The sequence below is a fragment of the Anguilla rostrata genome, chromosome 10 (assembly GCF_018555375.3).
Source record: "Anguilla rostrata isolate EN2019 chromosome 10, ASM1855537v3, whole genome shotgun sequence".
Classification (NCBI taxonomy): domain Eukaryota; kingdom Metazoa; phylum Chordata; class Actinopteri; order Anguilliformes; family Anguillidae; genus Anguilla; species Anguilla rostrata.
The window spans coordinates 12,992,604-13,008,770 of record NC_057942.1 but is presented as its reverse complement, the minus strand read 5'-3'; the positions used below and the strand labels follow the sequence as shown (position 1 = coordinate 13,008,770).

Sequence of the window (16,167 nt, the reverse complement as noted above, 5' to 3'; positions counted from 1 at the left end):
TACCTCAGGCACTTAGGCAACGTCACTGTGAAACCTAAAAAAAGATACTTCTCTTTTTAGCTTTCTGCAATAAAACATTTCCCCACTGAAAGACAGGCAGGATCGACTTGCGGTTTTAAGCTGGCTTCACACAGGAAAGGTAAGGAACCTGAGGCAACGAACCACCGAGCAAAAACGGCTGTCGGTGTAATGATGTCGCCTGGCCAAGGACCTCTCTCCAGTTCAGTAACTAAGAAACAAAACGCAACAAGAGGTAAACATGAAATGAACAGGCCTGATTATGGGCTGCAAGACGCAGTCCCGTCGGTGTCACCGGGACAGAGGCGGTGAGACCACACAGACTGTCAGCTGAGACAAACTGCAGCAGGAAAGGGAAGCAGCCTATCAGCGCAGCACTGCAGGTCTATAAAAACATGCGGAAGGAACAGCTCTTGAACCTTGGGCAGGAAGTGTCCGTCAAATTAAAGAGCACCCCCCCCCCCATCCATACGCACAAAATTGATAAAGTGCTTCAGTACTACAGAGCGCTTCGGTGTGATGGACTGCCTGCACTATGCAACGAAGCCAGCGGTTCTGAGCACAAATCATGGCGAATTGCATGCGTCATGTTAAAACCCGGGTTCACTGCTGTGAATCAGTCCCCGTGCTTCGCTTCTGAAAGCAAATCATTTTTACCGGTTGAAGAAAGCCAGCGATTGACAGCTCACTGGCACTGCAATACTTACCGGGTTGGTAAAATACTCTCCCACCAATACGGGGAACCACAGAGAAGTCTCCAAGATGATGACATCACCAGCTCCTCAGGAAACAGACGTCACCCGGGAGCCATCTTTGACTATTTCTACACTGGGATGATTCCACAGTGCCGCAGCGGTATTCTGACCTTAGCATCCATCTCCTTAGTTTTTTGGGAACGTTTTGGTAGAGCAAAAAAAACCAGCCTGCATGGATCTCACACAGCTCACGCTCAGTCTCACTCACAGCTCAGGCTTTTACAAGTCAACCCAGAATGCCTCGTTCTCCTGCGTGCGGTCTCACCTGTATGGGCGAGACGGCGGCGGCGGGCGGGGTCTTCAGGGGGCTGGGGCTCAGGGGCGTCCGGGGCAGCGCGGTGGCGGGGGCGGTGGCGGCGGCGGCGGGCGGGGCGCTCGGGACGGAACCTGCCGGCAGAGCGTCTGGTCAACAGCAATTATATGGTCAGAATGTGCTCGACACACAAAGCACCCTGCAGGAATGCCTGGGGTTCAGCAGGTAATCACAAAGTGCCTGTTTTGCAAATGCATGCCTGTGCTTTAATGACAGAAGGAAAAAGCCGCCATTAGCATAGGTTAGAAAATAACCCTGCTGGCAGATGGTGGTTTGTGGTGAATATCAGCGAGTGCATGAGGTGTCAAATGCAAGCAGAGGAGTAGAGCACACAAGTGTGCTTACAGGCAGGAGGGAGGAGCATACAGGCAGGAGGGAGGAGCATACAGGCAGGAGGGAGGAGCATACAGGCAGGAGGGAGGGGCATGCAGGCAGGAGGGAGGAGCATACAGGCAGGAGGGAGGAGCATGCAGGCAGGAGGGAGGAGCATATAGGCAGGAGGGAGGAGCATGCCGGTTTGAGGAATGCAGCGCAGGAATTCATGCACGTGCATAGCGCCGGTGTGTATGCAGGCGGTGTTGCACACCTTGTGATGCGCTGTCAAAGGACTTGATGAGGGTCTTGACGGTGGGGAGGCTCGGCAGGAGGGGAGAGCGGCGGCTGAGCCATGCCTGCCGGAGGGGGCAGTCCCTCCCCACGGTCATGTAGTTATACCCGGCCCGCCATCTGCTGCAGACGAGCACCGGAGAGAGCAAGGTCATCAGACTGCACCGCAGCAGTCAGCCTGACAACACTACACAGCACGCAGCACACAGGGACACTAGCATACAAACACACACACACACACACACACACAGACACACACAACACACACACACACACACACACGTGCTCAGACGTAAACACAGTGACACATACAGACACACGTGCGAGACACACAACACACACGCGTGGACACACGACAGACACACACGTGCGCACCCACACGACAGACACACACGTGCGCGCCCACACGCACGCGCCACTTACTTGCGGTTTTTGACCTCGTCCAGCTCCTTGCCGAGCTTCTCGTTCTTCTCCAGGGCCTCCTGCAGACGCCGGCGCAGGTCCCCGATCTCCTCCTGCGCCTCGGACTTGATGTCGTTGGCGATGACCACGGCCGTCTGCAGGTCGGCCTGGAACTGCCGCCACTCGGCCGACTCCTCCTGCGGCGGGAACCACGGCGTTAGCACGCGTATTAGCGCCGAGCGTCCTCCCAGCGCAACACAGCGGCGCAGCACAGGAACCATGCGCAACACAGCGTAGCAGCACAGGGACCATGCGCAACACAGGCTAGTGTGACTCACAACCGATCACCTACATCCCATGTTCGCACTACAGGTGCTTGCAAATAAATATAGCAGTACAAACTTTTTCTAGAAAATTGTAGAGTTGTGACAATACATGAAGGAGCCATCAATGAAACACACATATTAAATACATACACATACACACCTACACATGCCTACATACAACACACATGTTGTAGAATGCATACACTCGCATGCACACGCACCTATGTGCGCAAATCCACATAATAAAATTCAACTAGTAGCCATATTTAACGAATTAAAGCCCTCTCACCCGCAGTCTACGATGAAGAATCTTAATCTCCCGCTCCATGTCATGTTTTTGGTCCTGTAGCTTTTTTACAGAGTCTGAGAGGAAAAACAGAAACAGAGTACAGTTCATACTGAGAATGGCCCGTGAAGAGGAGGCAGGGAAAGAACTCCTCCAGTATACGGCCTGTACAGCCACCACAGACTAAAGTTCCTGTGACATTAGGCACCTGTTCTGATTCAGATAATACAGCACCTTTCACCATTCCACACCAGAACCATTCATGAAGTTGATTTCAGAAAAGGGGAGTGAATCAGCAATCTGTTACTTCTGCCTGTGGAACATGCACTGACTTATCACTGGCATCACAAATTCTTCAATGGGGGGCTATGTATAAAAAGTGGGAAAATTCTATGGTTAAACCAAAATGTACAAAACATATGCTCTAATAAAAGCTAAGAATCTGCACTAATTACATGTAATTATATCATTATATTACAAATCTGGAGTACAGAGCCAAATCAGTAAGAAGCGTCATTGTCCCATACATTACAGAGGGCACTGAAAGTATTGATTGCATGCAACTAAAATAAAATAATCCGGTGGAAAATCTAAGCAATCATGCCTGAAGCAATCTGGGAGTTCAGCTTCCCATATTTTTGTCTCTCCCTGGACACTTGCTTTACTTGTAAATGACAAAGTGGCCGTTCTCTCAAAGACAGCTCTACAGCGCCATCCTGTGTGCACTGATGTATTCACATGCTTTCATTTAAACTCACCACACTGTTTGTAATAAAGTACAAAGGAGGGGAAGGTCAGAGGGGCTGAATAATCGAGAATTCAGAATATCTGTGTCAGATATCTGTGACTTGAGGGTTTGACTTATGGGGACTTATGGGGACTTTGACTTATGGGGAACATGGTGTAAAAGCCTAGTGCTGACATGAGGGAGTGCTATGCATGATATCATGGTCTATTTGTTTTATAGGCACAGGTATCTGGTGCAGATTGAGAGACCGCTGAAACCTCCTGACCACAGAGCATAGAAATATCCCTGGGTCTCATGACCTGACGGCACAGTTATGGTACGCTGAAGGTTCCGCTGCTGTGTAAATGCTGTGGTCCCAAATTAACATGCGTTCACACTAACATGCCAGCATGCATTAGCATTAGGTTCAGTGTAAAACCACACCTGAACCCACCCCATCTCTCAGGCCCCACTCCATAAGTCAAACCCCTCATGCTCCGACACTCAAGTCACAGATGTATCACAGATATTCTGAATTCTTGATATCCAGGCCCTCTGTCCCTCCTGTCCTTCGCACTTTCTCGTCCAAAAGGTCCTAGGAGGTTACAGCAGGTTCTGTTGCTGTCTGCTTAATTATGCCTTCAACCACAGCCCATCATGAATATAACCACAAGCCAAATTTATAGAACACTCTGGCCTTCTAACCAGTCAGGCTCCACCCATCAAGTTTAACTCCTTCAGGCTCCGCCCCACTCACTCTCCAGGTCAGAGATGATGAGGTTGTCGTGAAGCTTGACGGCGCGGTGCTGTTCCACCTCGTCCTCCAGCTCAAAGATGGTCTCCTTCATGTCCCCGATCTCGGTCTCCTTCTCCTCCAGCTCCACCTGCTGCTTGTCGATCAGGCGCTTCTGTTCGGAGATCTGCTTCTGCACATCCTCTCGAAAGTCCCGGTACTCCGCATCGAGCTGAAGGGACAGACAGGGAGAAGAACACATGTACCCAATACTATAATGTTGTATAATTTTTATTTTGTCAGGTGCAAAATGTAGCCTGACAAAATAAACTGAAACACATATACCAATAACAGATGCAAGCTCATAGAGAAAAACAATTGACTACAACTCACATACTTACTTGAAAATATGACTGATAATGAAATGCTGTTTTTGTTTACATAATGCTCCTGTTTGACTTACAGTAACATTGTGTCCTGAATATTAAGCGAAATACGGCCTGAACTCAATCAACAACTCCTTATTATTTTTTTGTACAAACACTTTCATTTATGACCGTTAAGGTTAAATGTCGATCGAAGACAGGCCAAAACGTCTGTGAAATGAGGTGAAGGATTGTCGGCCAATGAGAAGAGGGAGGCCCTGCAGACGGCGACCCCGCGCGGTCTCCGCGGCTGACGTGGGCGAGGGCGGCTCACCTTGTCGAGCGCGTCCTGCAGCCGCGCGGCCTCGTTGCGGGTGTGGCCCAGCTCCTCCTGCAGCTTGGCCGCCCGGCCCTCGGCCTGCTCCTTGTCCAGCCGCACGCTCTCCAGCAGCTCGCGGATGTCGTTCTTGTCGCCCGAGTTGTGTATGGAGTAGAGCTCGGCCACCTTCTGCCGCTCCTGCTCCAGCTGGGCGCGGCAGCGGCTGAGCTCGGCCTGCTCGCCGTTCACCGCCGCCTTGTACTCCTCCAGCGCCGCCCCCATGGCCGCCTTGTCCTGCCGCTCCGAGTCCACGATGCGGTCCATGTGATGGTTGCGCTCCTGTGGTGGGGGGGAGTGAGGGGGTGAGCGACGTCCCTCTCTGAAAATCTCTACCCCTTCTCTACGTCCACTATGTTAGCACCCCCCTATTTTCAACCAAATCTTACCCAAATCTTTTCTTTAATCTCAATGGTAACTTATAGTTAGTAGCTTAAGTTATTATAATAACAAGCTTTTGGTACCACAACAAAAACAGCAATAAGAGATCGTTTAAATCGTGCTAAACGTCTCCTACCTTCAGAGCGCAGATGATCTCCTGTGCCTCCTTGTTGTCCTGCTCGGCCATCTTGAGCGTGTTGCTGAGGTGCTGCTGCACGCCCAGGAGCTGCTCGCGCTCGAAGCGGGCGTTATCCGCCAGGTCCACGTAGCGCTGCTCCAGCTCCATGTAGCGCCCGCTCTTGATGTCCTCGTCGATGACGTAGGCCACGTGGTGCTCGTCCAGCAGCGAGCGGAAGTACTCGATCTGCCGCCCGTAGTGCTCCAGCTTGTCGCTCTGCTGGCACAGCGAGTCCATGAGGATGGCCTTCTCCTCGCCCAGGCGCTCGTTCTCGCCGTTCAGCTCCTGCGTGATCTGCTGCAGGTCGGCCAGCTCCTGCAGGGTGGCCTGCAGCTCCTCGGCCGTGCTGTGCTGGTTCTCCTCCATCTGGTGGATGCGCTCGGTCAGGCAGGCCACCGACACCTCGCTGGTGTTGCCGCTGCTGCCCTTGCGGGAGCGGTCCCGGCTGGGCGGGGCGCCCTCCGACTCCGAGGACGAGGACGAGCCCGAGGGGGCGTCCAGGGCGTCGTCGCTGGAGGTGACGGGCTGGTAGACCTCGCTGGACTCACTGTCCAGGTTGTCCACCGAGCTGCTGCGCTGGTGCTCCGCCAGCAGGTCCTCCATGGAGCCCGGGGCCGAGCCCTCCGCAGAGGAGGCTCCGCCCCCGACCCCGCCTCCGCCGCCGTTGCCCATCGCCGGGTCGGGGCTCGGGGACTGGTAGCAGAACATCTTGTCGGAACCGTCCAGCCGCTGCTCCAGGGAGAAGCCCAGGGCGTTGAGCCGGTCCTTCAGCATGCGGTTCTCGTTCTTCAGCAGGTTGAGCTCCTCGCGGATGCTGTGGTTCTGGTCCTGCAGGAGGAGCAGGGTGGACTCCACGTCGGCGGCGCTGATGGCGGTGGGCTCCTTCTCCTGGGGCTTGTCGTCCTCGGGGGTGTCGTCCTCGCCCCCGAGGCCCAGCTGCGCCCGCATGTCCCGCAGCTCGCTGCGCAGGTGCAGGATCTCCACGTCCTTGCTCTTGGCCAGGCCCAGCAGGTCCTTCACCTTGGCCTCCAGGGCCACCTTGTCGCTGATCTGCCCGTCCGACTTGGACTTGCTCATGCGGGCATCGGACTCGGCCAGAGCCCGGCTGCGGGAGCGTTTGGGCTGAGCGGCGTCGGCCAGCCCCGGCCCCGTCGTCGAGACCTTCTTGCCAGCCGCTGTTCTGGAGTTCCGCAGGCGGTCCCTAGAGGAGCTAGCTTCCTTGGATGTCAGGGACACCCCGCGTTTGGCTGAGGAACCTGGACAGAAAGAGCCAAAAACAGAACCCCCATTCGTAAATGTGCAAGTCAACTGATACTTTTACACACTGGCAATGCTGATAGTTGGAAGAAATTTGGGATTTCACCAAGCTAGTCTAGTGAAAAATCAAATTTCGTGAGAGAAAAACCGCAAAGGTAGCAGACAGTACCTGAGCTGGTCTTGGCCTTGCCGTCTGAGTTCGAGCTTGTGGTCATCGCCGAGGCCTGGTGGGCAGAACTGCTCTTCTTGCCCTTGGTGACTGTGCTGTTGCTGGTCGGAGCGCCTCCTGCCATCGCTGCTAGCAGATCATCGTTGCTTTTTACCTGCAGGACACCACAAACGCAAGAATCACTTCCAGCCTGCTGATGGACCTGTCACTTAGAGACAGCAGGACAGGAACAAACTCAAAGTAACACTCACAAAGAGGCTGCAGGTTCAAATCCAAGGTAGAACACCACCATTACATCCTTGAACCAAATTATCCTGAATTAAATCTGTATACATCTAACTGTACAGATTAGATGTACATTAATGCAAGGGGCTCTGGATAGGCAAATAAAAACACAATACAACAGAGTACGGTACTGTACCTTGGGCAGGGATGCTGTGGTGGAGGTTTTGGCAGATGTCTTGCCAGCCGTGCCTGTGACTCCGCCCTCTGTCTTCCCCCGCTCTGCGCCCTGGGTCTTACCGGCCACCGGCCTGCTTGCTTTCTTCATGCTGGGCTCCCGGCTTCTGATACATTTACAATGGAATCTGCAAGGGGGACCACATCACCCCAAATATGTTATGGGGGAGATCTACCACAGTACAGTCATGCAGAGAATCATACACGCAAAATGCTTTCAGCAACTGCTATTTATGTGCAAATTCTGACCTCGACTTTCAAAATGTTCCAGAATTACTGGAATAATTCATCACTACAAGCTTCTGTAAATGATTTATTTTCTCCCAGTATAAAGTTTGTTCAGTCTGAGGAATTGCCTGGCAGGAGCCCGCAAGTTTCCTGCAGTCCTCACAATTTCCACCGGATGGCAGACATGAGCAGGATTCACACACACAGGCCTCACGTGTCCAGCCCCCCTCAGACCTTTGCCATGGAAACGGACTCCATCTTTTCATAGCGCAACCCTTCACATATCCTTGTATGGGACGGAGGAGCCCTGAGCCTATTCAAGCACACTGCTGTGTGTGGCAGGAAATGGACGGCCCGCTCAAAGAATTCCACTGCGCCTTTAGACTTCTTCTCAAGCTAAAGCTTGTCTGCTATACTGGGCCAGCAATCAGAAGGGGCTTAATTAGTCTGAATGGATGCGTGCGCTCACTGCTCACACCATTCCCCGCATGATCATTAAGAGGAAATCCACGTTCGTCCTGTATTCCTGGTCCCTGGTTCAGTCAAAATGGAACCAGGAACAAAGCATTTATAAAAACGTCCGATGTCATTGCGTCATGTACCCTAATGAAAAAATTAAAGAGGAAAAATATCACTGAACAGCGTAAAGGAAAAAGGAAAAAAGAAATAAAGGTTACCACCTGTCACTCAATCTCAAAATAAACAAGCCTGGATTAGTGGCCTTGTCCATCAGCCAGTGTCCATTGTGGCTGGTTTTCCGGTACAATGGCCCTGTGGGTAAAGAATCAACCGCACGAGGCCAGGCTGCAGCACGCAGCGCAGCACACACACGGGGACAGGATAAAGGAAAAAACGTGACAGGTTTCCAGGCCCGAGTTTTTCACAGCCACACTCAGACAGACACTGGCGCTGGCGTGCTGTGCCTGACGAGCTGTGAAAACACGGGCCGTCCCTCCCGAGCGGCGACCTCTTTTAAAAGCACGCGGCCGTTTTAGCAGACGGAGCTTCCGAACCTTAAAAGGCTAGACAGCGCCGGAGCCCCAGGAGTAAGCAACGGTCGTCTGCGCTACGTTTCAAAAACAAACGCGCGTTCATCCGGGTCCCGGGCTGAGAGTTCGTTAAGCTCAACGCGCTGAGTCACGACTGTTTCAGTTACGGTCCTGGCTTTACAGTAAATCACAAAGAACGTCACTTTCCCTCCCAGACCACCTGGGTATTTCCAGTAGTCTTAGCACCGTTACCATCTGTGCTGCATCCTCATTATGGAGTGTTACTGGAGTGTACTTTTGATTACGGCAGTTAGAAGCGCTTGTCAGTGTTTGAAGTGGAGCCAGTGTGAGCCCACACTGAAACAGCTGACAACATTTCAGCACCTGGACCACCGGGGTCCCGTGTTATTCCAGTACCATCCAAGCCTTTTCTATGCCTGCATGTGTTAGGGACACACACACACACTTTACACTCCCACCTCCTAGTGTAACTGCATGTATGCTTATAACGGGATGAAAGTGTCCGCATTTCCCAGAAGTCCCATCGGCATTAAGAAATAGTATACGTTTGCCAGTAAAGAGACCTGCAATACTGGCAGGTTTTAGTACCACTTCTGAAATCAGACTCAATAAAAGGCAATTCAGTGTGTGCCAGTTTCATGCTGAAAATCTCCAGCAACATCGTTCCAATACTGAACATACAATTCAGTGGTTAATCTATCCGTTTGTCCTTGGTCCTGCACTTGATATTAAGTAGGTGTTGAAGTATAAATAAATTAATATTTTAAAAATATTTTTAAATGACCTAAAATTATACAATACATAAATCTAAACATAAATCTAAATAAAATCTAACATGGAAGCAGATGACAGATGAATGGCTTGCTAATGACAGAGAAATAAATATAACGTTACGACATTTTACAAAGCGCTATTCACAGCAACGACTTCAAAGCACAGACAGCTCAGCGCCGGAGAGCCAATTTCTGCTGAACAATTGCCTTCCCCTGAGCTTCGCTTAGACAATAACGGCCTCACAAATCATAACATAGCTTGAATTCTGCAGCGTCGGTTCGGGCGGGGGGGGGGGGAGGGGCGACCTGGCTAATGTCAGTCAGCTGAGGAGCATGAGCGCAGCATGCGGTCTCTCTCCATGGCCGCGCACGCAATTTGGGAGCTCGGGAGCTCGCGAATTTCGTGGGAGTGGCGGCTCGTGTTCTCCCATGACGGCTCGCGCTCACCTTAAAAACAGGCGATCGAAATCGCAGGCGGACGTTTACACGGCAGATGTTGTGCGCTATCCGCAACACAGGTACAGCGTGTCTTCGGACATACACGCGAATGGCATTCAGCCCAGGGGGCTGCTCTTCCATTTTTTCCGCATAAAAAGCAGGGGAAGGAACTTTCTCTCTTGGTAATCGTTTTCAGAGTTATGAGATCTTTCCAGAACTTTCTAACGGCTCCCCGCTGTCCTTCGTGACCTCATTGAGAAGGAAGAGGAGGGCTCTTTTCTCTTTTAACAAGGGGGAAACGGAGCTAAGCGGGGCTATTGTCTTTTGTATGCCTCTGACATAGGCCTGGGCTCAGAGCTGAGGCTATGGGGGCTCGGGGTGGGGACACCGGTTCACAGAAATTCGCCCCATGTAAACAACCACAAGGGCTGGGGGGGGCTAGAGAGGGGCATTCAGATTTAAAACAACTTCTCCAGTCATTATGAAACCAGATCCAGGTAATGACTAAGCCTGCGCAAAGTGCTGAGTCTAACACAAATCATTCAGCGGTTGAGAAATACCAACATGTGGGCTAAATTTCACATGAAAGTCTGTTTGTGTTTAAATGCCATGCTCCAAGGTACATAAAAAATCCTTCTGGCAACACTGCTTAAAGGGGATTTTCAAAAACAATATTTTAAAAACATTGCTTAATCTCTACCTCCCTCACGCATGCACACAAGAAGACATGCGTTCACACACAAGCGCACGCACGCACATGCCTGATCAAAGCCAAATAGCGTGTGTAAAAACTCTATCCCTTCAGGTTGAAGTGCTCTGGGATTCTGGGAGATATCACTCCTTTCCTAGAGCGAGGGATTCAGAACAGCTGCTTGGAGAGGGAGGAAAAAATAGTGAGGAGAGAGAAGGAACGTATAAGGAAGGGGCCCGATTTGAATCATTAACACTGACACATGGCTGTGTGAAAAAAACCACAGGCCGTCATCGCTGCTGTCAACCTCAAACCTCAGCTGGGGAGCGCCACGGCAAGGGGGGGCGGTGACTGAATTCCCGGAATAAAGAATAATACCATTCAAACCCCAAAATACAGAGTGCTGAAGGAAATGATGATGATGATGATGATGACTACCATCTCAAAAGGGATATTTATCCTGTAGCAAGATACAAACTAACCCAGAGAGTAGTTGCACTACAATAAAACATGTTAACGTGACATTTAAAAAAGAATAATTGCGGCCACAACGCGAGATAATTCCACGAGAATTCACTTTTCCACGTGCTGGAGGACCACCCAATTAAAGGTCTAAGGTAGTCTAGTCTGTGTGATTCTCTGGACTAGGCAGAATGCTGCTTTTTAAAATGCATAAATGTTCAGACTGTGTAGAGATCATTTAAATGAAAGAGATGAAACAGCTGGGATGGATGACTTGACCCGTTGGTCCTGGTTGTCGAGGTCCGGAAGAGTCGCCCTGGGGCAAGTTCTTCAAATTCTTGGCAGAGGGGGGGGGGTGTCTTTCGTCAACAAGCATTCTACACGCATTAAGAAGAGCTCACTCTTTGCAGGCTAAATATTCCTGAGACATGCGCACAATTTCACAGACTGTGTTCAAGGACCCCGGCTTCGTCTGGAGACGAAAGTATCCCTGACCTTTCCCGGGCCTTGTCCACCCAGGGGTTTACAGACGCTGCACTGCAGAAGGTGACCCTACATGCAGAGGTGTGGCTGTCGATACAAACAGGTGTGTAAACTGACGAGGTTCTTCAGGCTCATAGGATGGAGCTCACCAAAGATAGTTCACTGCCATGTTCGGTCTGCTCAAGAGCTCGTAAACTCAGTCAGAGCTGAAGCCTTTCCAGAGACCGTCAACGACACGCACAGCTGCACGCCATCTGTAGAACCTCCGAACTGAAGGACGTCAACCGATACCACTTTTTGACAGCCATGTGGTACACAAACACTAGCTGGGGTAAACACGAATGCATGGTGACAGCCGTCCTCAGCACCGGCGAGGTTATCGTCTCTTAGCAACCCCTCTCTCGTCAGCAGACTTAAGGAAGCCCGTGGGATGCCGGAGGGGCGTCGGCTCGGTTCGGCACGCAGGAGGAGGGGTTCATCTCCTCTCCGTGGGAGACAGGAAAGAGCGGCGGGGGGGGGGGGATTATGGTTTGCAGTTTCCCCGCACCCGATCCCCGCTTGGAGAGCGCAGGGCCGCCTGCCAGGTGCTGACAGGGGTGCTCAACACTTCCCCGGGCAAGGCCCCAAAAATACTCAAATGTGGGTCACAGTGAATTACCAAAAAACACTACGCAGCATCAAAATGACCCCCCTTCTGCCTGTAGGAGAATGGACTGGGTGGATGCATATGGGGCCAAGTAGGACAGAAGTTCCTGTTCCTTCTATTCTTACAGGATTATATGGCGTCAATATGTCCAAACATTTATCTGATCTCTATTTGCGCCCAAGAGAATTCAAACACTTATCTTGACCTAGCACATCTCTCTGAATGCTGTGCTGTAGGCTGGTTAGGGTTCATGGTTAAAAGACAAAAACAAACACAAAGAGACACAGCATTGTACTGCTGTATAAGCGACACTAAAAATCTTAGCGGCGCTTTAAAATACTGGCGATGGGCGAGCGATTGCAGGCCAGGCTCAGGTCTGGCACTGGGGTGGGAAGAGCAGCAGAAGGAAAGGAAATCAACACATTATTCACCAGATTGGCCACTCCTTTGCCCCAGAGGCCTGTGGGACAGGACAGAAGTGTGCCTGCAAGCCAGCTGTCCCTGACCTCATTCACTCAGTCCCCACCTCCTATTGTGCGTGTGTGTGATCCTGTGCGCATGCTTGTGTGTGTGTGTGTGTGTGTGTGAGCCTATGCGCATGCTTGTGTGTGCGTGTGTGTGTGTGTGTGCCTGTGCGCATGCTTGTGTGTGTGTGTGAGCCTGTGCACATGCTTGCGTGTGTGTGTGAATGTGTGTTTGCGTCCATGTCAGTGCATGTTAATACGTATGGCTGTGCAGGACAGCATGCAAGCATTTGCGCATGATGTGAATGAATGGATGCATGTGCAGAGCAGTGTAGCAGTATATGAGTGTAAGTGTGACTGTATTCACGCGAGAGCGCATGTGCATGTGCATGAGCCTGGGTGTGTGTATTAGAGTGCACAGGTCCGAGAGAGTGCTTTAGCCTGGGTACATGTGCACAGTAGACCCAGCCACAGGGGGCCTTTTAGTGTAGCCAGACCCCAGATGAGAAGAAAGACCTCTATTCACACAGACATAAACACAAGACAGTGTGGGCTGACAGCTCTGACATAAACATAGTTACCAGTCCCTCAGTACCTACGGTAGTACCCCTCTCTCCCTGGAACCTGCGCTCATAGACTGCAGCGCTGGCAGACAAAGACAAAGCAAAGGGCCACTCTGCCCAAGCGCTTGAGCGAGGCGGCCCCGTTTGGATTAGTACCCCGAAAATCAATGCGGGGGATTGTGAGAGCAGGGCCCCGGCTGGCCGGCACAGCGCTCTGCAGTGGGGCTTTATGCTGGTGCAGCGTAGCGGAAACGCAGAAATCGAGGGTCACGTATGACTCGGCCCTTCGCCCTCCTCCTCCTCCTCATTAACTAGGCTGATGGCATGGGAGGCACCTCCCTTCCATAACATCAGCTTCCTCAGGCGGCCGCCTCTTTGAGGAATTCTTAAAGCCGCAGTACGCAGATTTCCCAATGGTCGCAATTGTGAATCGTTGTCTGACGATGGCCCTGACCGCAGAGAAAGAGACTTACCCCCACCCTCCCTGCTACTGCACACTCCCAGGACTCCACAGCAAGCAGACTGGCATAGCGTTAGCTACACTAAAAATTTCAGCTCCAAGAGTACAGGTAAAACAACAGAATCTTTTTCATAGTCACAGAGCTTGCCAATAAGGCAATAAAACATTATCCATTTAGTCACAGAGTTTGGTAGCCAATAGGGATGGTTTTGCTAAATTCACTAGCTAATGTAACATACTTAATTGGCTGGCATGCAGAAAGTCCAAGAACATTAGTGTTGAAATTTAGATTCTGTCCAGTAGAAACAATGCGAGCTCCACATCTGTCTTCAGCTCCACCCTCTCCCAAAGCTCTCGTCACCTACTGAACCGTGCTCCGATGTTTATTCTAGTTTTACAGTGAGCTGTATCCAATTTTTTTTTTCTTATTTTTGGCATTGCATAGTGTCGGAGCAGGTCATTGTCCACCAGTGGTGAAACTCTCTCTCAACACATCTAGCTATGCGTGCTGTTATGCGAATACGCAAGGTCAGTCTCATTGTTGATTGGTTCATGATGCGAACTGGCCTATCTCTTTGATTGTAAAACCACTTCCCGTTTTAAACCTCTTTGTTTTGTAAGCAAAATTTCAGACTGAATCCCGGAACGCAGAATTTGAGGGTATAAACACAGTGTACGGTGTTATATCTTTCACAGCAGCTCTTTCTGTGATTGCCACCAATTAAGCATGACCGTTCCCCTTTATCTTTCTAAAATAAGTTACTCAACTGCAGCTTTATGGGAATGTGTGCATTTCAGCATGCTTCTGTGTGAGGGTGAGGGAGAGAGAGAGACAGACCGGGACAGAGAGTGTGTGTGTTATGCGTTATGTGAAAGCATCTGCGCATATTTAAAGCACACAGGCAGACCTGTGTACTCCGTCCGAAACCCCTGCCAGGCCCTGGGGCCCTGGGGCCTCCTCGTAAACAGGGTCCGCCCAGGAGATGCAGCACAGCACTCTGCTCCCTCCAGCACATCACCACTCCCCACACCCCCAAACCCCCCACCCACACCCCCCCAGGAACTGGCAGCGTGCAGCAGGGAGTCAAGGGCACGCCTGTGAAAGTAATCCAGTTACCACCGCTTTCACTTTCACCTCCATTCATCCATTACGCCCATCTTGGACTACTTGGGGGAAGAAAAATAAAATAAAAGTACAACAAATGACACAGATTAGGATTTTCTAACCGTTTAGTCAAACTGAATTTGTGATGGTTATCAGTGATGTATACGAAAAAACAAAGGAGCTTACTTCCTTCAGACCCCCGGGCATTCCCCACATTGACTCCAGAACTCATCAAACCACAGCTGCTTGAAATCTGTATCCACCAATGCCAAAACGTTTCCTCTCTGTTGTTTTGCGCACAGCTGTTAGAAAGCTCTGCTTTCCACAATCTTCGCTCGAAAAGCTCTTCCAGCAAACTGATAAATCTGAGCGATAGTGTTCCCTACACCATTATATCAAGGGCTCCATGTGCAGAGAAGCGCATTCCCAAAGTTACTGGCAGTCACCATGATGAAGGAGGATTGTGTGTGTTTCTCTGGAGAAGGAAGGACAACAAGCACAGGAACCAAAGCCAAAAAAGAGCGAAGCTACAGTGGAAATTCTGATGTCACCAAGAGGTCCAGAGTGTATCAGTATGTGGGGTCAGAAGTCAAAGGTGAAGAAAGGTTATTGGAAGGACAGCCAGTCTCTCCAAAGACCTGGGCTGAGCCCGAGGCAGAATTTTGCCTCTGACAGGGACACCAGAAGACTACTCCTAAGTACAGGCTCCTGTACTCTTCTGTAGGCTACATAGATGATCTGCCACTGCAAGTAACTGAACTGCTTTCATTTAACAAAAGACGTATCAAAATGAAATATAAATGAAATGAAAAAACGAACATTTAAAAGCTGTGACAAGAATTAATATCTTTATAAAATCATCACATGGCTGAAGAATTTGGATAATCTTACAGGAGAGCGTTATATAGGCTAATAAAGAGAGACAGGCAAGCAGAGAGTGAGAGAGAGAATACAGCAAGAAAAAGATTCACAAACGTAATGCTTTTTTAATCAAACGATAACAATTGGAACTAAGAAATACTTAATAGAAGTGAAAATTCAAATATAGTTATGTCCCAAATTGCACACAATCTGGCATTTTTAAATCTGAGTGCACTTCCCATGCCTATGACTAAGATATCAAAACAAACAAAAGCTAAAAGCACCAAGAATAAAGTACAGCCATGGGTGTTCTTCAGTTCATCAAACCAACTTATTTTTAAAACCTGAACCTCTGCACAGAAAGACTGACAGTGTCCCCCCTGATCCATGCTTACCCTGCTCCAAAAGGCAAGTTCAGCAGCCAGGTGGCTTAGAACATGGAAAACCAACACATCATGGGTTTGAATCCCATGTGGTACTCTAACGACTTTGGCACTAAACCATTTCTGCAAATATATCCACACGTGTAAATAAAAACAAGCCATCTAAATCACCCTAAGTGCATGTGCAAAGCAAATAAGGAAATACGGGTAGCCGAATTTTAATATAAATACGCCAATTTCAATGACAAG

General features: G+C 50.3%; 1 protein-coding gene across 1 annotated transcript in view; it reads right to left on the bottom strand.

The window, feature by feature from the left end:
* specc1la (sperm antigen with calponin homology and coiled-coil domains 1-like a) overlaps positions 1 to 16,167 on the bottom strand; it is a 43,479-nt gene that overhangs the window by 23,553 nt on the left and 3,759 nt on the right. Inside the window, 9 exon segments of the mRNA XM_064354214.1 lie at positions 1,039 to 1,160; positions 1,673 to 1,812; positions 2,101 to 2,291; positions 2,710 to 2,783; positions 4,191 to 4,398; positions 4,866 to 5,189; positions 5,425 to 6,722; positions 6,893 to 7,046; positions 7,314 to 7,479. Of these exon segments, the coding sequence (XP_064210284.1) occupies positions 1,039 to 1,160; positions 1,673 to 1,812; positions 2,101 to 2,291; positions 2,710 to 2,783; positions 4,191 to 4,398; positions 4,866 to 5,189; positions 5,425 to 6,722; positions 6,893 to 7,046; positions 7,314 to 7,442 (2,640 nt within the window). The 5' untranslated portion in view covers positions 7,443 to 7,479.